The sequence below is a fragment of the Pangasianodon hypophthalmus genome, chromosome 12 (genome assembly GCF_027358585.1).
Source record: "Pangasianodon hypophthalmus isolate fPanHyp1 chromosome 12, fPanHyp1.pri, whole genome shotgun sequence".
Classification (NCBI taxonomy): Eukaryota; Metazoa; Chordata; class Actinopteri; order Siluriformes; family Pangasiidae; genus Pangasianodon; species Pangasianodon hypophthalmus.
The window spans coordinates 11,156,985-11,180,365 of NC_069721.1; the positions used below are offsets into that span (position 1 = coordinate 11,156,985).

The 23,381-nt window shown below is 37.1% G+C and overlaps 2 protein-coding genes across 8 annotated transcripts; both read left to right on the plus strand.

The window, feature by feature from the left end:
- The first annotated feature begins 72 nt into the window (after positions 1-72).
- csdc2a (cold shock domain containing C2, RNA binding a) lies at positions 73-5,758 on the plus strand. 6 transcript variants are annotated; one of them, XM_026914744.3, is made up of 4 exons: positions 73-2,142; positions 3,570-3,845; positions 4,011-4,133; positions 4,300-5,758. In XM_026914744.3, the coding sequence occupies exons 2-4, from the start codon at positions 3,670-3,672 to the stop codon at positions 4,460-4,462; spliced, it is 462 nt and encodes a 153-aa protein (XP_026770545.1). In that variant the 5' UTR covers positions 73-2,142; positions 3,570-3,669; the 3' UTR covers positions 4,463-5,758. The 6 variants fall into 6 exon arrangements, with proteins under 6 accessions (XP_026770545.1, XP_026770548.1, XP_034164974.1 ...); XM_026914747.3 differs by having other exon boundaries at positions 3,573-3,845; XM_034309083.2 differs by having other exon boundaries at positions 3,619-3,845.
- Positions 5,759-7,574: 1,816 nt separating this feature from the next.
- Positions 7,575-22,838, plus strand: gucy2cb (guanylate cyclase 2Cb). Of its 2 annotated transcripts, XM_053238831.1 has the most exons (27): positions 7,575-8,237; positions 9,989-10,101; positions 10,192-10,259; positions 12,283-12,498; positions 12,665-12,783; positions 12,882-12,981; positions 13,109-13,205; positions 13,413-13,545; positions 13,662-13,744; positions 13,938-14,058; positions 14,303-14,387; positions 14,513-14,615; positions 15,049-15,111; positions 15,202-15,273; positions 16,615-16,719; positions 16,815-16,901; positions 16,986-17,118; positions 17,199-17,336; positions 17,562-17,650; positions 17,798-17,889; positions 18,260-18,415; positions 18,589-18,781; positions 18,891-19,065; positions 20,122-20,220; positions 20,416-20,510; positions 20,641-20,717; positions 21,762-22,838. In XM_053238831.1, the coding sequence occupies exons 1-27, from the start codon at positions 8,042-8,044 to the stop codon at positions 21,958-21,960; spliced, it is 3,207 nt and encodes a 1,068-aa protein (XP_053094806.1). In that variant the 5' UTR covers positions 7,575-8,041; the 3' UTR covers positions 21,961-22,838. The 2 variants fall into 2 exon arrangements, with proteins under 2 accessions (XP_053094806.1, XP_053094807.1); XM_053238832.1 differs by lacking the exons at positions 7,575-8,237; positions 10,192-10,259.
- The last annotated feature ends 543 nt before the right edge of the window (positions 22,839-23,381 follow it).

A 23,381-nucleotide genomic window follows, 5' to 3' on the forward strand; every position in this document is an offset into this window, starting at 1 on the left:
TTGCAGTAACTGCTGACTGCTTTCAGTGTGACTGTGTTACCATAGCGTACCCTGATGGCGCAGTTGATTCAGAATGGATGGCAGTACTTTCTTGCTACTGCAGCTACAATCCATAAAACTAGGCTTGAGCAACTCCCACACATGATTCTTACAGTGGGCAATAGGAGTAAAAGCACTTTTGCAATTGTTTTTCTCTTTAGCATCATTCTTCTATATGCTTAGAAACAAAGTCCATCTAGCACTGTAATAGCTACCCTGCTGAAAAAATCAGCTTGCTCTGATCAGCTACCAACTGCCAAAAACACAGGCCATCAAACTGGTACACCAAAAACAGTTTCTGAATTACCGCTACTAAATCTAGATAATGAAGGTCTTTTCAATAAATTAACTCAAGATTTAAGACATTTAGAAAATCTCAAACATTTATTGATCAATTTAGTCAAGTCATGAGGAAGCTGGAAAATCACTTGACAGCTGGTGTTCAGGCCAAGCTGGATTTTTCAGCAAGATAGAGCTGTTAATTATCAAAATTGCCAAATAATGTATAGTCACACAGACTATAAGGATATTTATGTACATTTAGGTGAGAAAAGATATAAAAATATATAGTGCCTTGTTTCTATATACACACCAATCAGCCATACCATTAAAACCACTGATAGGTGAATAACATTGTTTATCTCCTTACAATGGCACTTGTCAAGGGGTGGGATATTAGGCAGCAAGTGAACAGTCAATTCTCGAAGTTGATGTGTTGGAAGCAGGAAAAATGGGTAAGTATACGGATCTGAGTGACTTTGACAAGGGCCAAATTGTGATGGCTAGACAACTGGGTCAGAGCATCTCCAAAACGGCAGGTCTTTTGGTTTGTTCCCGGCATGCAGTGGATAGTACCTACCAAAAGTGGTCCAAGCCGGGGGAGGCAGTGTGATGCTCTGGGCAATGTTCTGAAACCTTGGGTGCTGCCATTCATGTGGATGTTAATTTGACACATACCACCTACCTAAACATTGTTGCAGATCAGGTACACCCTTTCATGGCAACGGTATTCCCTAATGGCAGTGGCCTCTTTCAGCAGGATAATGCTCCCTGTCACACTTGTTCAGGAATGGTTTGAGGAACATGACAAAGAGTTCAAAGTGTTGACTTAGCCTCGAAATTCCCCAGATCTCAATCCAACCAAGCATTTGTGGGATGTGCTGGACAAACAAGTCTGATCCATGGAGGCCCCAACTTGCAACTTACAGGATTTAAAGGATCTGCTGCTAATATCTTGGTGCCATGCAGGTGGTTTTAATGTTCTCACTGATCAGTGAGCAATGTGTAAGCAAATAACTATTTTCCCCAGTTATTTCTGTATACCTGAATCTTATTTGACTCGTTATTTGTGCTATGCACCTCACATCTACTGAACACACCTAAATGATAGTCTTCATAAAGTTAACACACACTGGGAAAGGTAATGTAGGTTGTGTGGTTGCATATAGGTTCTGTAGTTATACGTGGTTTTAGTTTGCAAAAATGGTGTCCTTTAAATGAAAAGGAAAGGGTTTCTATTATCATTTTTTGGATAACCTTTTGGAATACATATTATTGGATCGCCTAAAGATTGCACTTCCCAAGAACAGTTTATGCCCAAGTCTCACCCTTCTTCAGTGGATAAGCTCAGCTGGATACTGCAGACTTGTACCTAAGACCTGCTGCTGTAATCATAAAGACCATGATGCTGTTGCTGGACATCCTTTGAGCACCCTTAATACCCACTGTTTGACTTTATAGTATACAAATATGGAAGAGGAATGATTTATGATCCCACTACCCAGTGTTCCCTAGAAGAGGATGGGTTTTCAGTCTGCACTCAAGGTTTCTTCCTCTTGTCGTCTCAGGGAGTTTTTCCTACCCTTTGTCGCATCTGGCTTGCTTATTAGGGATGTAAATAGGCTAAATCTACAACCAGGCGTCTGTGAAGCTGCTTTGTGACAATGTCTATTATCAAAAGCGCTATACAAATCAAACTTAACTGAATAGCCGATGGGTCATATCTAACCCCCCTATGAGGGAATGAGTGTACGTTTTATTTATTATTTTTTTCCTAGAAAAGGCACATCCAGACCTCCTCCTCCTCCTTCAGCACATCATTCGGTAAGCTCTGCTGGGGTTTGTGTTTTCTATATGAACAAACAGCTGTGTGTCGCTCATGGATCAGCTTCAGATAAACATGGCAGCAGAGTGAAGAATAGACCTATTACACCCGCGGACATTTTGAAAATAGGGTAAGCGAGAGCTTCGGCGGTAGTCAGGTCAATTCCTGCTCTACATACCGTTTTAAATAAAACGCCATGCTGGTTTTATAACGCGTTCATGTTTACAAGGGAAAGGAAAGCTTGTGGTGTTAGCCTAGAGCTAGCGGTATGTTTTTATGTCGCTACTCGTTTTACAGTGTGTGAACTGTGTCAACCACACGGGCTATGAAAATGAAACATGCTATAACAAACGGTGGAGGTAGACTCATGAGAATTAGGTTCCGTGTGTTGCTCTGTGCATGTGCTTGTTTCATTAAGTCTATGTACAAAAAGGAGGAAATACATTCTGACTTGGAGATAATCACCCTTTACGACCAGTTTTTCTGGAGAGCAAAAATGACACCTCTTCAGAGCCACACTTCATTACTGAGAGCTCTGTGGTGCAACATCATGATGTTGGTGCTCCAGCTCATGTTACACATTTAATGTCCACAGTTTATAAAAATGACATATATTCAGGTTTCAGAGCATTTTCGTTAGACTACTTGTTTATTCCTTGAGCTTTCACTGTGTGAAAATACAGGAATATACTGTATATTTACAGGTGCACCTATCTTCTAGCTGTACTCATTGGTTCTTTTATCAGGCTCATATGTCACCACCTTCAGTGAAATTGAGCTAGTTAGTTAGCAACTTAGCTGGCAAACACTGTTAATATTGTTGACCTGATTTTGGAAGTCTTTTGATTGCTTTTCCTCATGAACAGAGACCAACACATGAAACAGATAACACATGATACAGATACATACTTCAGTAAAAGACATGTGCTTCCTTTATTTTAAAAAACACCAGCCGGCACTGCTCTGTTGCTATGCACATTTGTCAGCCCATCTCTACTTTGTGTATTCTCTGTGATGCTAACATGATAGTCTGCATGGCACTGATTGGAGTCATGTACACTTCTTTGCTGGAATTCTTAAACACCTCAGTATCTTTGCTGGGTAGGGAATAGTGTGCCAACAGCAGTCCTGCAGTATGACCACTGATGAAGGCCTATAGAAACACTATGCATGAAAAATATGAGCTGTAACCGCACACCTACAAGGTGGACAAACAAGGTGCTGTGGTGGCGATGGACAGAGTGCTATGATGTATAACAGGAGATGAGCTACAGTCAGCACAAATATCATGTGCCTGATAAAATGAGCAATGAGTTATTAAACTTTCTAGTAAGTGTTTATCATCATAACTGCTGCTTGCTCACATTGTAACTGATGCTGGATTGTTATCTACACTCTATTAAGTTGATTAATTTGTGCATCTCAGCAGTGCTATTCTGCTACTGAATCTACTCCTTTGTGGCCCACCTGGTTAGTCTCCAGCCAGTGAAGCCTGCAGGTTCAGAGGGCTCAGACTCCTCTGAACGATGACTGATTCAGACACTTCATCATCATCTGATCCCCTGCTGCACAAACCCCATGCTCCCCTCCCACTCTCTTTCCCTTTTCTGAGAGGGGGCAGTCATGTCTGGGAGAGGAAACCGCCACAAGCTGGGGAGCCACATAGTCCACTTCCCACAAAGCGCAATCGCTCCTACTCAGCGTAAGTCAGAGCAAAACTCTTTATGTTAGAGAAATGTAATGAAACTTGGGTGCTGGAGCAGTTTTGACTGTGCCGTCTCTCTAAATGCGTGACAGAATTTTGTTTTGCCTTCAGTAATATGTATCCTCGACTCACTTTTCTCAAACTTTGTCTCTGTCTTGTCAGTACTGTGAGGTCCAGGTCTGGACCAGTTTTCAAGGGAGTCTGCAAGAACTTCTCTAGATCCCAAGGACATGGTTTCATCCGACCTACTCATGGAGGAGAGGACATATTTGTTCACATATCAGAGTGAGTACTCTGTCAGAGGAGTTATCAAGTGTGCTGCATTGGACTCTAGAATAACACATAAGTATGATTTTGTAAAACATAAAAGTCAGTGGGGCACTCTTTGTGTAATGCAGTGTGTGCCAATATCTGAATATTAAAGGATAATATGCATCCTTCTTTTTATCAGCATTGAGGGTGAATATGTACCAGTGGAGGGGGATGAAGTGACCTACAAAGTGTGCCCTGTTCCACCGAAGAATCTGAAGTTCCAGGCAGTAGAGGTGGTAATCACTAACCTTACACCAGGAACAAAGCATGAGACATGGTCTGGACAAGTTATCAGCTCATAGCTCTGACATTTACACTTGCTAGAATGAAGAACAGAAGTTTGGGCAGGACAAATTCTGACATTGAGAAGGAAAATTCAATGTTACAAAATAGTTGAAGACTTTAAAAAAATATATTTACTAACATAAGCTTGAAATGGTTATGTGTAAGTAGGTTATGGGTGGGTTATGTGTAAGTAGGTTATGGGTGGATTTGGGGTTGTGTAACTTCCAGGTCTTTAGCTTGGCAAATATGTGCTATAAACTAGTATTGGAAGGTGGTCTAACTAAATGGAGTTAGAAGTTAGTTTGGCAGGTCTGACTGAGCTTTTAAAATGGCAGTAGAAGTAACATAAAAACATAAACCCTCCATCTGGTTAGCATTGACTTTTCTGTCTGTCTGTCTGTCTGTCTGTATTTATTTATTTATTTATTTATTTATTAGGGCGTAGTTGATTTCATTATTTTGGTGCATTGTAATTACATACTACCAACAACTAATGTTAGTGTCTTTTGAATGATAAGTGATAATTATACTCTTAATAATTATAGAACAAATGTCAAATTTCTGTAAGTGAAAAATTTAATTACCTTACCTCACAGGAGTGGACAAAGTACTGAGAAATTATACTTAAGTGAAAATATAGATAATGTGTCACAATCTTACTCAATTAAAAGTGGAAGTATCCTGCCAAAAAATGTAATCAAGTGAAAGTTAAGTAGTTCCTACTACTAGAGCCAGGGTGCACATCCTCAAGTTCCTCAGTGCAATGGATTATCCATATTCAGACGCACATGGTTAGCTATACCTCTAACTACATTGTGTAACATGAGAAGGACGAGGTTTATAACAGGTACTTTGAAGGTCTAACTAAAAATGTAAGGAGTAAAAAATAAGTCTTTGTCATGAAAATGTAATGAGGTAAGGGTAGAAATACTCAGTTTCAACAACAATCAAGTATAAATGCATCAAAATAATACTTAAGTATAGTAATGAAGTACAACTACTCAAATATTGTCCACCCCTGCTCAAAATAGAGAATTGTTTTTTGTTAAGAACATTGGAAATACTCACAAACCTCATCCATCTGATAATGGGCTGTTCATTAGTGAAAAGCAGTTTATTGGCATTGCATTGTCAGTGTCTTCATCTGTAACAAACTGTGTGCAGTTTAAGAACATTAAATAAACAATGGGTATTTGACTGAATACCCCACTCAAATTCACTTCTTTCCCACCTTCAGCGTAACTGTAATTTTACTGTCTACAATGTAATAAAAATGGTTGTTTGAATGTAATAAAAATGGTTGTTTGAATTTACAGTTGTCTGACTATAAATGAGTTTGATCATTCAGATACACTGACGATATAACTGTTGAATACTGAAACTGTGGGTGAAATTTGGTAACATTGTATGGTTATTTTATACTCAGATACTTACAGATTTTCAATGGTTTTTAGTCAGTGATTGAAAGAGTTCCATTTTTTAATTCATCAATCCATAGCACTTGTTTTCAAAATGCCTCTGGCTTATCTAGATTTTTTGTATACATCAGACATTCACTTTTGTGATGATGTTGCAGGTAAGGCTTACGCAAGCAATGCTGCAGTATAGAGCACTGCAAGTCTGGAAGGGTGTCCAGACTTTTGCACATGCCATAATAATATATATATTTTTTTACAATCATCAAATGTAATTAAATCAAATCAAATATAATAATAACTGTGCATTAACATATGCAGAAAAAAAATATTTCTAAAAATAGTTTGCTGCATCATTTGTGTCTTTTCACCTAAAAAATAAAAAAATCCAGTTTGGTTGGCCGTGCCCAAGTGTTTGCATACAACTGTATTTGTAAACTAGTACATTATATATCCACTTGATTGTAACAAATTCATCAGTTTTGTCTTGTTTTCAGAAGCTGTGTTCACCTAGCAAGATAAGCAGCCCATATATGATTTTATGACAGTTCATTAATCAACAACACAGTAGTTTCATAGCACATCAACCTTTGCACTTTGAGCTTCATTGTCTTCTTACTTTGCTGCTATATTTTTTCTACCAAGTTTTTAAAATAAGGACAAATATTATAAGTTAAATATAATGTAAGAAAGGTTTATATGAGGCAATAAATTAAGGCATGTCAAAATGAACACATTAAAATTCACAATAGTCAAAGTCCATGTTAATTTATATCTGCCACTTATAAAAATCTGTGTTCCATTTATTATGTATGTGACTATTCAAAAAACCCACACCAGGTTTATGTTTTTGTAGCCTCCTAAATGACATTTTCCCATATTTTATAAATGACTTATCCTAGCATGTACAACAAAAACGAAAACATCAAGTTGTGCATGAGCATCAAAAGGGGACTCAAAAATGTCCTGTTAAATGATACGGTCAGACAGTTATCTCTTTTTTTAACCATTTGTTTCTTCAGTGGTCTTTGCCTTCTAAAGAACTGCACTAAACTAGCAGTTGTGTTTACCTCAGAACTGCAAGGCTGGGTTGCAGTCATTGGCAAAGAAATTAAGTTGACTCAAGTATCAAAATCACATGACATCACAGATTTAATATCACAGATAGGCAGGACAGGTCAAGCTATGATGAAAAGTTTTTTGCAAACTTTATAAATATGTATTACTACTTTCTAATATATCTAATGAAATGGCATCTATAAACAAAGACAAACAAAGGTGAAATAATGTTTTAGTTCAATTTAAAAAAATTAAGATTAAGATTAATTAAGTTTTTACATTATCCCACTTTACAAAACAGTAGAAAATTGGGGAAGCATGTTTCAAATATCCTGGGACAGTTCTATAGCATTTTAGTGATGTTATGTGCTTGCATATAGAAGGTTAACTAATTAATATAGGAATACTAATTATTAAAAAAAAAAAAGTCAAAATTACAAACATCAATCCAGATGAGCTGAGTTCTCACTACAAACCAGGTAATATCTGGCAGAATAAATCACAGTCTGGGTCTGTATTCACTGCCAGATCACACCAGCAGGTTCCTGGGTGTCACTCTATAGTTGTTACACTGTAATTGGATAGCCAGTGGTGCTGCTGCACTAAATGAGCAGATGGGAACAGGTATATATGTTCAAACAGAGAGCTGTGCTCTTATCTGAGCAAGTCTCTCTTCAGACAGAGAGCTGGTTTATTACTGCGCAAGCTCTTTCTCGCTCTGTAGTTCATTAACAAGCAGGTGTCTCAGAGAGCACAAACAACTCGCTGTGACTGTCAACGTTTTTTTTACGGCGTGTTTTTTTCCTTTTGTTTTGTCTTTTGTCCTTGGACTAGGCTAATATTCGATGATAAACCTGACACAGAGTGGACTAAACTGGCATTAGGTTGTAGATGTTTTTTTGGCTGAATTTTTTTGCTCATTTTTAAATCTTTTATTCAGCCCCTTATGCTATTAACCCTCAAAAGACTTATATCTAGGCCTGTTTCCTACAAATATGACACTGTGCTAAATCCTGTGAAGACAGTTTGGGGACATTCGAGTTAATTTAGACTTTTTTTTAAGAAAGGAGTGGATCATTTATTTTTTCAACGCAATCGTGTTGTAACAGCTGGTAATGAATAATGCGTTACTGGCTTTTTGTGTGCTTGTTGTGGACTCTTCCGAGTCGTCACTTAATGATCCAGTCTTGCCTAAACAGTATGTACCTGATGAATGTGGTGTTGCTGCAGGACGGCATGTCCCCCTGGAGTATGAACTTCGTTCAACCAGCGGTGATGAAAGCGATTGAATTCGATGCAGAGATCAACTACAAATACAGTGGGTTTTTTCTCCTTGTAAATAATTATGACCAGCAGAAGTCTAGGTATTCTACAAAATTTTAATATTGGTGAACAAATAGCCTACACACAGTCAGCCGTCTATATATATTCCAGTGTGGTCCTTATAGGTCCCTAGTCATTGTAGTTTGGTGAACCACATCAATGATTAACATTTTCAAATATTATCTGGAGATAATTTTGTCCTTATACAGATTTTATTCTGTCTAATTTGGTCACTATAGCGAAGTGCAGTACCTGGTTTTGAGGTTTGAATAAAAAATCTTTTCAAATAAAGTGACCAGTACATTTGTAATTCAAATAATTTAATAATAACAATAACCACAATAAAACTAATATAACAGTGGATAATTATGATCAGATGTATCTTTTTATTTTGTCTTAAGTGTCTCTTTAGCAGGGAGCGGATATTATATAATGGTTTGAAACTAAAAATGGCCATGGATCTGTTAACTTACTAGTACTTAGTTTGTTGGAACTGCTACCCAGCTGAATGGGATAAAACTGCTGTATAGCCACAAATATGATTAGTAGCAAATGGTATCTGCATTGTATAATGACTTAACTTTTGTACATAGCTCCAATAAAGCACAAATTTAAACAGTTCCTTAAAAAATTGACATCATATATTTTTTATAATTTAATATGTACAGATGGATAAAAAGTTAAAGGAAAAACTGTTGGGCCTGTTATGCTATTGGAGCGACTTGTCCCCCAGGGAAGGGTCACTGCGACGTTATTCTGACTAATCACCTTTATTCTGTGATGAAACTTTCTATCTTGATTTAACTAGTCTCTTCCATGATGATATTTCCCCTATCCAGCAACACATTACAATAGTCCAGTGCAGAGGTTATGAAAGCATGCACTAGTGTCTCAGTATCATGTAGGATTAGCACATTTCTTAGAACACCAAATTAGGGAATATCTTTTAGAAGAATAGTGTTCATTGCTCCAGTAAAGTTTCAGAGACTTGTAAAATCTATGCTAGGGGGCTTTGAAACTGTTCTGGTGGCTCTGGGTGGCAACTACATAATTTTTCTGTTTGTAGTTTTTTCAAACAGCTATATGAACCCTAAAAATATGTCTGATTTTTGCTAGCTATATACTATTACTTAATAACTACAGGGTGTCCCAAAAGTCTCCTTGCATAGGGGAAATTAACACTTTTTAGCAAATTGTCTTCCAAAATTTTTCATACTTAGTTTATATTATATAATATTTTCAGATAGCCTTTAAGAATACCTTTGACAAAAGAAGAACATATTGAAATCATTCTCGTGGCTGGATTGGGAAGCTGTCGCAAGGTTGCCATGGACATGTAATTACATGCACAACACCAGATGTGTTAACATGAGTTTATCATGAGTGGGAAAGATGACTCTGTGTGTATCTACAAAGAAATGGCATGGTAGAAATGGTAGAGGAAGTTTTGTTTATATAAATCACATTTTGCTAAAAGTGTTAATTTCCCCTATGTATGGAGACTTTTGGGACACCTTTTATTGTCAAATCATTGAACATCGTGATACATTAAAAGCTTGTCAATCAAATAAGTCATGCCCAGAGTGAAGTCTAATATCAACTCATAACTTTTTGGGAGATATTCTGGTGAAGGTGCATTACCTGTGACTAGACTCAGACATTATCAAAATAAAAGAATTTACACAGTTAAGGCCATGTTTTTTGTTTTTTTTTCAATAATTTCAGTGGTGCTGTGTTTTTTTTTAGATGTGACTCGCAATCTGACTGCCACCTACAATGGGTTCCAAACTGTTTATTACCGACATAAAGGCTGTAGCAGCAGCACCTGTGGGGGTGTAGAGATTCTGATAGACCTTAAGGTGAGAGTTCATTTCAGATCATACTAACTTTGAGACATGGTCATCAATCTGTTCACACCGGTAAAATTCATAGCTAACATTCTGTTGTAGACCTCAGGAACGGTTGGCTGTGTTCTGCTGGGACCATCCTGTACCTATGCAACCTTCCAACTGGTGGAGTGAGTTAGACAGAGATTCCTAACTTTGGACCATATTCAGAGTTGGTCACTTAAGTCCAAATTCTCTGTCATTATTTATGTGGGGAAATGTATTCAGACTTCTGTTGCACACCTACTTAAGACAATTCTCTGGGCTCCCCATTCAGATTATGCAAATCACCTGCAGGTAGTTCATGACTCTGAGGATGCCAGATTTTTCTTGAGTAGAAGTGTCTGAGACTGGTTTCAATAGTGTCTAGACTTTAGACTTTAAACACAAATACTTGGCTTTGAACCCGAAAAAAAATTAGGGATGTAAAATGCGGACTGAAGAAGGAAATGGCTTCTTTCTTTGCTTTCAGTTGTAATTTGATGTAACATAAAAGCAAGATCCGAAATTAAAAATGACTAATATGAATGAAAAGATGGCATGAATTGAATAAACATTTAACAAGAGTGTAGTATATTGTGCATATACTATTTGGTTAAAATTTGATTCAACAATATGGTTTCCACCTTCATTATTCCGAAGCTTATAAAATAGCACTTGATTCAGCTCATCTTATTATTTTACATGTGCACAAAATTATTTACATTTCAAAATTTTATGAAGCCATAAGATAGTAAACTGCGGTCATGAAATTTAAATGTATGCATGTATATAATAGCTTTTATATAACTTTTAATTTGCTGTTTTGAATTGTCAATAGTCAAGAATTAACAAGATAATTCCAATGTTTTTAATTCAATGTGTTCTCCTGTAAAGAAAACATGCCGACAGGTTGAAGGATAAGCTGACAGAGCATTCATTTGCTATGCTTACAGCTCACTTTAAGTGTTATTCAAAATTTGTATCAGTAAAAAATTTAGTCCTCCAGATAAGGTACCCAATTCAGATGCTGTCTTCACCAATGTTCTCTGTGAGAAGAAAAAAGCTTTTCTTGCACTTTAAAGGGACGATAGCTATTACTTAAAAAGGTCATATTTATGTATTTAATATTGGCCTCAAATGGCATTCCATAGTTTTGTGAGAGCATTTACAGGCCAGAAGATGACTTTCTGCATGACATATTGTGGTTACAAGAAACTGTCAGACAGTGGTGATGGACTTAACACTTGTTCCTCACTTGAGGCAATATCAAGCCAGAAAATGCACTATAGTTCAAGTTCTGAATCGGGCATAACTCAGACATGCCTCTGTTTTACTCAAAATCCACCCTGTATGAGTAACTCCTATGCAATTTTTAAATAGTGTTTTAGATCAAGATTCAAGATCTCTATTGTCATACATCCTTTGGTACAATGAAATTCTTATTTAGTTTTTTCCTCATGAGAAAGATGGGGTAGAAGGGCAACAAACAATAAATTACAAAGACAATAAAAATACAAAAAATATACAGTAAGGAACAAGGCAGGAAGACTAATAAAAATAAACAATACACAATAGCAAAAGTCAATTTACAGTCTGAATAAGAGAACCCGTATTCAATAAGAACTGTTAACAATACAAAGGTTTCACAGTATAATGAAGCAGTGCAAGTAGTGACAAAGCGGCAGTAGAGTAAAGTGTCAAGTAGTGATAAAGTGTCAGTGCAAAGTGTAGTGTTTAAAGTGACAGTGCTTATTAATCTAATTAGTATGAGGTGCGTGTATGATAGTCCATTTGGTAAGGTGCAGGGTGCAACTGAACAGGGGGCTGATCCTATCTTGATGTTTATAGTTACATTTGAAGTCTGAATGCCTAAGTGCACAATTTTGGAATAACATCTTCACTGTGCACTTAACTCAATTCTTAATATGGCCATTTGCTTGAAATTAGTGACTTGAAAATGGCTAGACTTGCCATGTAGCCCTGCGCTCTTTAATGGAAAGGCATTCTATTACTATTACTGTTGAAACTGTGTTGTGCCTAGTGTTGTCTCCATGCCTATCACATTAGTAACATTTTTTATGCAAGTTCTATAAAGATCTGCTACAGTTTGCAAATCCTTTCTTCTCATGAAAATATTTGCTTTTGTTGTATGTGTTACCTGGTCTTTGGCAGTCTTGATGTTGGTCTAGAACTCAATATGCCAATCATCTCAGCGGGGAGTTTTGGCCTGTCCTGTGACTACAAGGCTAACCTGACGCGCCTACTGCCTCCAGCTCGCAAGGTCTCCAACTTCTTTATCAACTTCTGGAAAGTCTCTGACAGTATTAAGCATTCATGGAATAAGACATACATCTACAAAAAAAACAATAACACAGAGGATTGCTTTTGGTGAGTTACCTGAAATGTTCTTTGCATGAAATAAGCTAGACCTTGGGGGGAGGTTTATTTCAGTTCATGCAAAGTTGACCTGAAAATGTGTTTAGTTATTTGTGCTTTAACAGTGAATGTATCAGCTTAAAAGCTAATGAGATATTACTTTTTTCCTTTTGACTAGGTACATGAATGCCCTTGAGGTTGACTCAGGCTCCTTTGCTTCCAGTGTTGAGAAAAGAGTGGTGCTCCGAAAAGAAGAAGAGTTCAGTGCTGCATTAAAAAATGATAGAGAAAGTAACTGTAAGGAAACATTCCATGTTTCTGTTTTATTTTCTTGCCTTCTCTTTTAAAAGGGCAAATGTTTGTCCATCATTAACCAGTGTCTGCTTCCCCCACAGTGTTTATTTTATGCGGAACTCCTGATGACATTATGGAATTGAAGAATGGCTCTCTGGACGCTGATGCTCAAATTGCCTTTATTCTCATTGATCTGTACAAGTCAGTCATCCACCAATCACTGCTGTTTACTTTTTTGTCTTATTCTTCCTTTTGAGTCTTAATCTTTGTCAGTGTGCTCATGGGGAATAACACAGGAAACTAAATATTGTCATATATCTCTTTTTAGTGACAGATATTACCTTGAACCATCCAATGATGCTATGAAGAATGTCTTGGTTCTGACAATGCCCAATACGAGGAATTACACCATAAGCAATAACACGGTCAGGGGTTTTGCTGCTTTTCTTTTTCAGCTTCAGTACTGTAATTCTGTACTTCTTTATCACACATATGTGTGCTTTGTACTTAATAGAGTAATTAAACAATTTTTGTTGCCAGTCCATATGCCAAAAAGTTTTCATATATGGATGTTTTACATGTCTTGTTGTACCTGTTTCTTCATGTCTGTTCTTTTGTTTTGCTATCTATAGATGAATGATTATATCGCCGCATATCATGATGCGGTGCTGTTGTTCGGGCGGGTGATGAGGGAAATTTGGCAGATTCCTGTCTTGGATGTAGATGGTGTCAACGTTAAATATTTCAGAAATGAGTCATTTAAAGGTTAACATAATAGAGACTTAAAATCCTATTGACTTCCTAATTAAGTCACAGTTACAGTTAGTAAAATCATAATGTAAAAATAAACCTGTGTGAAAATTATATGTTTATGATCACAGGTATTGCAGGAGATTATAGGTTAGATGAGCATGGGGACAGAGATGTGGTGTTTTCACTGATTTACACCAACACCAACAATGAGGTAACCAATAAATCTTCAACTATTCCAAATGAATACACAAGATTTATTTGCTAGTGAGATTATGGAAATGTGGGAATCATTTATAAAGCCAGTACTCTAATACTGACAGAGAGCACACAGTACCTTAGTAACTGGTTGCAATCAATTTGTGTTATCAGACATAAAAGCTTAAGTTCCCCTTTCTGTCCATCAGTACAAAGTTCTGTATGAGTTTGACACCAGCAATAATAAAACAACACTGGTAGACATCAATCCTTCATTCATCTGGCCTCGAAAGCAACTTCCTGAAGATCGGCCTCATGCTGATAACAGAGGTGCTATGGCTTTTCTGTTTTAGTTGCTTTTGCTTTTAGCAGTTTGACACTGGTGGCATGACATTCAGTAGTGTTAAGGTTATGTACATTAAGTCATACGTATAGTAGGTACAAAGAATGAATTCTCATTTTAACTTAACCATGCTTAAACAGCAAAATTGTTATTATTTACAGAATGTTTATTGAATGTTATCATTCACAGGCTCTTTAACAATGATTTCTAACTCACTTTATTTATGTTCAGGTCTGAGTGTGCAGAATATCATTGTCATATCACTGGGCTCGCTGGTATTGGTAGTGATAGCCACAGTTGCGTTTGTCTTTTACTGGTAAGAACGTCAGAGATTATCAACATAGTTCCTCCCTGCTGTCACATTTTATTATTTCCTTGTCCACTTAGTGTTTTAACTGTGTTTGGAGAGCACAAAGAATTATATGCTTTCTGCTTTCCCAGGCAGAACAGGTCATATCGCCGTAAACAGAAGCGATGGTCCCACATCCCTGTAGAGCTCATTACCCCTTTAGAGTCCAGTGAGAGAAATATGGTGTCTCTAAAGGTGATGTTTGTCTCTTATGCCTTTGAATCTTTTTGTACCTTGATAAATTTTCTTTGCTCTAGTCATTTTGACATTGGAATGGACACAACACTGTATAAAGACATGACTGTATGAGACATGATTTGTTTCAAAGTGCTTTTCAGAAGTGGTTTTCACAGAGTTTTTTTACACTGAAAATTTCTTTGTACCTTTCCACTGGGCCACATTTGTTAATACATTGAAACACAACAGCCAAGTAGTTATAGATATACCATGAAATGATTATAAATCAACTATGTGTTTACAGTATCAGGTTTCAGTTCTGATCTGTTCATCCATCTGTATGTTCATATAATCCATCAAGAAACAGCTACTCAGTCCATTTAACCACATTTAATCAAATTAATTTAGAGGTAATAGACTATTAATAATTATACTCTATCTGGTTCATCAGATTGATGAGGATGCCTGGAAGGATACGAGTCAGAAGATTCGCCGGGCACGCTATGATAAAAAGGTGCTTTGTCATTCTTCTAGCAGCTATCTCATCACCTTGCCTATTCAGGAAAAAAATTATTTCAACATAACTGCATGTTTTTTGTTGTAGATTGTAATCCTTAAAGAGCTGAAGCACTCTGATGGCTACTTCAGTGAAAGACAGAGAATAGCACTTAATGCAGTAAGCAAACATATCCTTTTTTTTCTCTTCATGATGCTTTGGACTCCATTTGCTACATCCACTTTCCAAAAGTTGTATGTACACCTAGGCTAAAGATATTCAATATCAGTTTTTCCACTCCACACATTTCATATTTCCATACATTTCTTTTGGCAATTCTTTTGGCAAGACTTTAATTCACTATACCAGAATTCCAGTGGGTTAAAATTTTACATACAATTAAATTTTACGTCCAAGTTTACTGTTTCTTAAACCAGTCTGGAAGTCTAGAAATTGATTAGTAATGACATTTAGAAGCTTCTGATTGGCTAATTGTCACATTTATGAGATAACTGGGAGTGCTTTGGCTGCAAAAAGGGCCTACCCTTAGAGCCAGTGTATTTCTGCCCATGATACCATGGGAAAATCCAAACAACTCAGCCAAGACCTCCGAAAAATTTATTGTGGAACTCCACAAGTCCGGTTCCTCCTTAGGGGCAATTTCCAGAAACCATGAGCATGTGTACAAACAAACAAAGCAACAAAGGAACTGGGAAGGAGTTGGAGATATCAAGTATAAAATATGTACATCCACCATTAGGAAACCTACAATGCCATGGTCTGAAAGCTTGCATGAAAGTAAAAAATCCCCAACTCTAAGACCGACATAAAAAAAAAAAAAGACTGAAGTTTGCAGGTGGCCACCAAACTTTTGGAGGAGTGTTCCCAAAATAGAACTGCTTGGACATAATGATCAGCACTATGTATGGAGAAAAACGGATGAGGATTTAATTCAAAAAACACCATTCCAACTGTGAAGCATGATGTTGTGGTGGTGGTTTGCTGGAAAAGGGACTGGTGCACTTCAAAAAATAGATGGCATTATGAGGAGGGAGGATTATCTACAAATACTGAAGCAAAATCTCAAGACATCAGCCGGAAAGTTAAAACTTGGTTCCAGCTGGGTCTTCCATCAGGACAATGTTCCTAAGCATACCTTCAAAGTGAAAGTATTGAGGTGGCCATCACAAAGCCCTGCCCTGAATCTCATAGAAAATTTGTGGATTGAACTGAAAAAGTGAGTCTGACCAAGGAGGCCCACAAACCTGACTGAGTTACAGGAGTTCTTTCAGGAAATATTGGCAGTTCCAACTTTGAGAAGCTTGTGGAAGGCTATCCCAAGTGTTTTATTCAAGTTAAGCAATTAAAAGGCAATGTCACCAAATACTAACAGAATTTATGTAAACCCACTAAAAGTGTTTTGATCCACTGAAAATATGATATAGTAAATAAAAGCTGAAATAAATCTCAAAATCTCTTAACTATTATTTTGAAATGCGCTTTGGTCTACTTTCTTTTCAGCTATTACAAATCGATTATTACAACCTAATAAAATTCTACGGTACAGTAAAGATTGAGAATGAGGTTCTTGGAGTGTTTGAGTATGGAGAGCGAGGATCTCTGAGGGTGCGTAGAGCAGCACAAATCACATGACCTTAAAGTTGACCATACACGGGTTCAGTTCTGATTTACACATATTTTTGATGTCTGTATTCTTTCAGTACGTACTTAATGATAGGATTTCATACCCAGAGGAGACCTTCATGGACTGGGAGTTCAAAATCTCTGTCATGTATGACATTGCAAAGGTATGCTGACACTTATTTTTTGTTTGAGTTCATATTTTTTGGATGTTTTGAGTAGCATAAAGTCTTTAATATAGTGCCATGCAGGGCATGTCCTATCTTCACTCAAGCAACATTGAAGTCCATGGCCATCTGAAGTCCACCAACTGTGTCATTGATAATCGTATGGTAGTGAAAATTACTGGCTTTGGTTTTAATACTATCCTCAGTCCAGACAGAGGTAAGGGTTCCTCAGCTGTTGTATTTACATCAACCAGAACGTTATTTCTTCCCCAACTAGAAATGTTTTCTTTGTCACAGATCTGTGGACTGCTCCAGAGCACTTACGAAAGGAGGGCATTTCTCAGAAGGGAGATGTTTATAGTTTTGCCATAATTGCACAGGAAATCATGCTGAGAAAGTGCATATTCTACACCAAGGCTTGTTCCGACAAAGCTGGTGAGACTGTATAAGCTATACCTCAATCATGCACATACTGACCCCTGCTGGAGAACTAGTGGTTAGATTTGCTAGTTAGATTTGTCCATATTGTATTCAGTTTCAGTGAGGTTGTAGTAGTTGACTTCCCTCTGGCAAATAACATGGTAGAGGAAAATGTTTATTTTTAACACATTCTTAAATATTACTATATATATATATATAAACATCCTTTTCTTTGAACAGAAAAGTTGGACCGTGTGCAGTATCCCCGAACGCTTTGTTTTTTCAGGCCTGACCTAAATTATGAAACTGCAAGTGAAAAAGAATTGGAGGTGTGTGAGGGTGTATGCATATGTGTGTTTGTGTATCTTATGTTATGTAATTCATTATGTTATTTTAATACATTTATGATAAATGCCAGGGCAAACAAAAAAGACCTACCTTGTACTTTGTCTTCTGTCCATAATCCATGCTTTCAGGTGTACTTGCTTATCAAATCCTGTTGGGATGAAGACCCGGAGAAAAGACCAGATTTCAAAAAGATTGAAAGCACTTTAGGAAAGATTGTCAGGTAACAACTGTTCTTTCTCCTGAAACAAACTTTAAATACAAAATAAGAGACAGGACGAGGCAGATGCATTACTAAAGGTAGTGCAAGACAGTAGACACTGCAATACAGGAAGTAAGGCAGTGCACATAGTGCAGAAAGACATTATAACAAATAGTAACTATTTTAATGTGTAATGGTGAAAAAGAGGTAGAGGTAGAAGTTTTGTAGTTTACAGTCCATGCATTACTGTATAGCCAGGCATAGTATTTCACATTCCAGCCCTGATTGCATAATGAAAGAAAGTAACTGGTGATTATTCTGCTAAATTAGGATTACTATATATTACTATGTTGATGTAGTTTTACAAACATGTTTTTAAATTTTGTCATAGTCTACACAACCAGGCCAATGAGAGTTACATGGGGAATCTGATTCGGCGGCTACAGATGTATTCCCGTAACCTAGAGCACCTGGTGGAAGAGCGCACAGCTCTGTACAAGGCAGAGAGAGATAGAGCGGACAATCTCAACTTCATGCTTCTTCCAGGGTAAGGTCCAACACTGTAGAGCTTGACTGTGCTTAGATGTTCAGAACACATAAAATGATACATTTCCTCTATTTCAGATATAGTGTGCCTTACTATTTCAGTATTTTATGTGTAGATGTAGCTGTGTAAAGTTTATGACACAGTCTTGAGCTAAAATCATGTGTGTACTACAGGCCAGTTGTACGCTCTCTGAAGGAGACTGGCATTGTGGAGCCTGAGCTGTTTGATGAGGTCACTATCTACTTTAGTGATATTGTGGGTTTCACCACCCTTTGCCACTACAGCACACCCATGGAGGTGGTGGACATGCTCAATGACATTTACAAAAACTTCGACAGCATCCTCGACCATCATGATGTCTACAAGGTGCCTCTGCAGATGAATCTATATCACGTCAAACAGTATTTGTGTACAACCCATTTTGTGCTTCAGTAAATACCGTATGACATTATCTCTTTGCCTGATTCTGATTCAGGTAGAGACAATTGGCGATGCGTACATGGTGGTGTCTGGTCTCCCACGGCGGAATGGAGACAGACATGTGATGGATATTTGCCATATGGCGCTGGACATCCTTTCCTTCATGGGCACTTTTGAGTTGCGCCACCTACCTGGCTTGCCTGTATGGATCCGTATAGGGGTGCACTCAGGTATTGTTCAGACATCTTACACACACAGCAGGGCTGTCTTAAGTGGTGTGCAGGGCCCAGGGTGGTATTTTTGTTACAGGAGCAGGCTGAGGGAAGGTGGCATATATGTGGGGTGTGCATACGAATACAAAGTTGTAGAACTGAAGATAACCAGATTTAGTGGAGTAAATAGTGGTACTGTATATATGATAAATTAAGTACACTGAATATACATGGATGCTTATGTGCAGCTTTTGCAGAAGCTTTCTGCTTGGGTGCAGAATTGCATATTGTAATTGCAAAATGATTTAGGAAAAAAATGAAAGGCTCAGAAATATGCATGTATGACCATGAGCGTTAATAGGTATAATCATGATCAGGATGAGGACCGTAGAAAGAACAAATATTTTCTCCAATATTTCTAGAATATTTTAAACACAGCCATTACAATTAAATAAATGAATACAAATAAAATTTACTTCACATACAGCAGAGCAGCCAGCAGGTGATTACTGATATTGTTGTTGTTTCTTTCAGAAGAAAGATACAGGTTGTCCCACAAGTCTCCATACAGAGGGAAAATTAACACTAGCAAAATGTCTTCCAAAGATTTTCATACTTAGTTTATGTTATATAATTTTTTCATTTAGCCTTTGACAAAATAAGAAAGTATGGAAATCATTGGCTGGATCGGGAAGCTGTCGCAAGATTGTCAAGGACTTAACAGGAAACATGGCAAGCACATCACACACAAACACGCACGTGACACTGTTGCCAAACTTTTTAACAAATTCAAAAAGACTGGACGTGTTACAGACCAACCAAGAAGGGGACGTCCACGAACATCCACTGACGAAGGCACAACCAACGTAGTGCTGGCACACATACTCACCTATGCATGGAGACTTTTGGGACACCCTGTAGGTTCAAAAGTAAAAGTTAGTTAATACTTCATTTTAAATGTACAAATTGAATTATACAGAGGTTCTGACTTCTGACTGTTCTGACTCTTCACAAAAGTTCTGATTTAGCTAGTGTTCATTTAAATTAAATAACTACTACTTCTTGTATGCAAAGGCCCTTGTGCTGCAGGTGTCGTGGGGCTGAAGATGCCCAGATACTGTCTGTTTGGAGACACAGTGAACACTGCCTCTCGCATGGAGTCTACAGGATTACGTAAGTATCACCAGTAAACCATAACTAAATGCATTATTTACTTTCTCTATTACATTATTCTGTTCTGTATTTCTTAAGCTCCAATGCTCACTTATTTGTATCAGTTCCACACAGAAATTCCTAGCATTCCAATTGCAGTGTTAAAAATTGTCTGGCAGATTGATTATAGATTGCTATTCATTGTCCATGATATAGCCTTGAGAATCCATGTAAGTCAGTCAACAATCAACGTTATCGAGCGGGCTGACTGCAAGTTTGAATATATGAAGCGTGGAGAGACATATTTAAAGGTATGCCTGTTTTTAAAAAAATAGAATTTGTGAATGTAGATCACATAAGTGAATGCATCTACAGAAAAACAAGTATTTCTTTTTACGATTACACCTTTATTTTTTATGCCATTACCATTTTCATCATTAGGGTAAAGGCAAAGAGACTACATACTGGTTAACAGGAGCTACTGGACAAAACTACAACCTGCCTATACCCCCAACAGCGTGAGTCACACATCTTTTCTTAATTATTTGCACCTATATATATATATATATATATATATATATATATATATATATATATATATATATATATATATATATTTTGTGTGTGTGTGTGTCTATATATATACACACAAACATACACACAAAATATATATACACACATACATATATATATAGACACACACACACACACACAAAACATGTTTTTTAGCATTTATCAAACAATAATATTCAGCTGTCTCAGTCAAATAAAGTTCATTTATTCAATGTGAAATAGTTATGTATGAAACTGGTTCTATGAACCAACGTTGAAAGACAGCAGTATTTTTGCAAACTTATTTCATGAACTTGTTGGAATAGCTTAACATGCATGTGTACACACAAGGGGTTATTCAGATGTTATACACTACCCCAGGCTATTATACGGGCTTCACTGTAGCTAGCATTTCATGTTAAAAATATGATTATTTGCAATTCCACATTACAAAACTACATGGTCAGATAGCTAATGTTTCTGAGATTTATTACCGTGCAGCTACTCACAGTATAGGGTGTCCCAAAAGTCTCCATACATAGGGGACTATGTATGCCAGCACCACATCGGTTGTGTCTCCGTCAATGGATGTTCGTGGATGTCCACTTCTCGGTCTTTTTGAATTTCCTGTTAAAATCCATCGCAACCTTGCGACAGCTTCCCAATCCAGCCAAGAGAATGATTTCAGTATGTTCTTCTTTTGTCAAAGGCATTCTTAAAGGCTATCTGAAAATATATATATACTAAGTATGAAAAATTTTGGAAGACCTTTTGCTAAAAAGTATTAATTTCCCCTGTGTATGGAGACTTTTGGGACACCCTGTACATAAAAGATATAGAGTAAATCTTCTTGTCTGTTGATGATGAGTAAGTTTTCTTGTCTGCTGTATTCTCACTTTCATCCCGTTAAAGTGCTCAGAAACTAACTGTGAAGTTTTGTGTATTATTATTGAAGTTGAACGAATTACAAGTGTAGCTAATCTGCTGTACTCTTCCACTGCTGATGGTAGTGAAAACTTCCAGCGTCTGCAGCAACACCTGGCGGAGATGATAAAGAGTTGTCTGGAGCAGAGGTCTCCAGGTCTTGAGAAGAGAAAGACACTTTCAGCACGTCAAAGGAAGCTCAGAGGTCACTCAGAGCTGATTGACAGTGAGCAGCCTGAATACTTTCACCTTGCTACTGTAGACAACCTTAGTACATACCTGTAACCTATGAAATGTTTGTTCTATGTTCATGTGCAGAATATTGTAAATAATCTATATTTAACTATCAATAACTATTGTTTTGCCTTTTTATGTAGTATTCTTTTTGAAGCCTTTTGAAATGTTTAGATACTTTTCTTAGTTTATAGTAAATGCATGTTTTCCACTTATAAGTGTGAACTTCTGTGAAAATTAATTTTTAAGCCTTTTTTTTTTTAAATTTAGCAGCTGTTGTGTATCTTTTGGCTGCAACCCATTTTAAAGAGAGGTAGCTATTAAATTGTACTTTACTACTGTTCATTACAAGTTCATTATACTACGTTTTCATCAGGCCACATCACAGCATTGTCAATAAGAAAAACAACTACACTCAAAGCACTTTTTTTTTATAAAGAACACATTTATTTGAATTTTCCATTTGCTACTCCCACATCAATTCATCAACTAACCTGATCAATCTGTATGCTTAAGAAAATGGTCTTGAATAATGCACTGATCAAACTATATGATATTTATGATGTATGTTGGGAAAAAATAACCTCTACAAATCTTTAGCATGTCACCTATTGGAAAACTGCTAATATATGCAACTGCACACATTTTTAAGCTAGACAAATGAAAGGAAAATTGCTGGCATGGTTTATGTTCACTTGTTCCCTTAGAGAGAAGTGTCACTTCAAATCACTACAAAGTTATTCTGACTGATCATCTTTAAACATTTCTATCCTGATGAGTGTGGCCTCTATCAGGATAACCCCATCCACAAGGCATGAGGTCTTACTAAAAAACAGTATATGACAGTTTGTGGACACCTAATCATCACACCAATGTGTACTTCTTGAAAACCCCTTGCCATTCCAGATTTTGGAGCGTGACTGTGGGGATTTGCCCATTCAGCCACTACAGCATTAGAGAGGTCAGGCACAGATGTCAGGCAAGGAAGCCTGGGGAAACAGTCTACATTCCAATTCATAACAAATGTGTTCAGTGGGGTTGAGGTCAGGGTCTGCACAGGCCACTCAAGTTCTTCCAATCCAACCTTGGCAAATCATGGCATTGTGGACCTCGCTTTGTGCACAGTTGCACTGTCATGCTGGAACATGTTTGGGCCCCTTACTTCCAGGGAAAGGAAATGGTAATGCTACAGTATACAAAGACATCCTGATGGTCAGGTGTCCAGAAAGTTTAGGCCATATAGTGTGTGTGTGTGTGTGTGTGTGTGTGTATATATATATATATATATATATATATATATATATATATATATATATATATATATATATATATACACCCACTGAGCAGCTAGGAACACCTAGGTGTAACTTAATAGGTACACCTATTCATTCATTATCTAACCAGCCAATCATGCAGTAGCAGTGCAATGCATAAAATCATACAGATACAGGCCAGCATTTTCAGATAATGAA

What these genes read in the sequence shown, in the direction of transcription:
- csdc2a (XM_026914744.3), top strand. Translation starts at nt 3,670, where the DNA reads ATGACTGATTCAGACACTTCATCATCATCTGATCCCCTGCTGCACAAA. An exon ending in CGCAATCGCTCCTACTCAGC is followed by an intron (nt 3,846 to 4,010) that starts GTAAGTCAGAGC and finishes CTGTCTTGTCAG; the next exon opens with TACTGTGAGGTCCAGGTCTG. An exon ending in ATATTTGTTCACATATCAGA is followed by an intron (nt 4,134 to 4,299) that starts GTGAGTACTCTG and finishes TCTTTTTATCAG; the next exon opens with CATTGAGGGTGAATATGTAC.
- gucy2cb (XM_053238831.1), top strand. Translation starts at nt 8,042, where the DNA reads ATGCGTTACTGGCTTTTTGTGTGCTTGTTGTGGACTCTTCCGAGTCGT. An exon ending in ATTCTCATTGATCTGTACAA is followed by an intron (nt 12,982 to 13,108) that starts GTCAGTCATCCA and finishes ATCTCTTTTTAG; the next exon opens with TGACAGATATTACCTTGAAC. An exon ending in GGCTTGTTCCGACAAAGCTG is followed by an intron (nt 17,337 to 17,561) that starts GTGAGACTGTAT and finishes TTCTTTGAACAG; the next exon opens with AAAAGTTGGACCGTGTGCAG.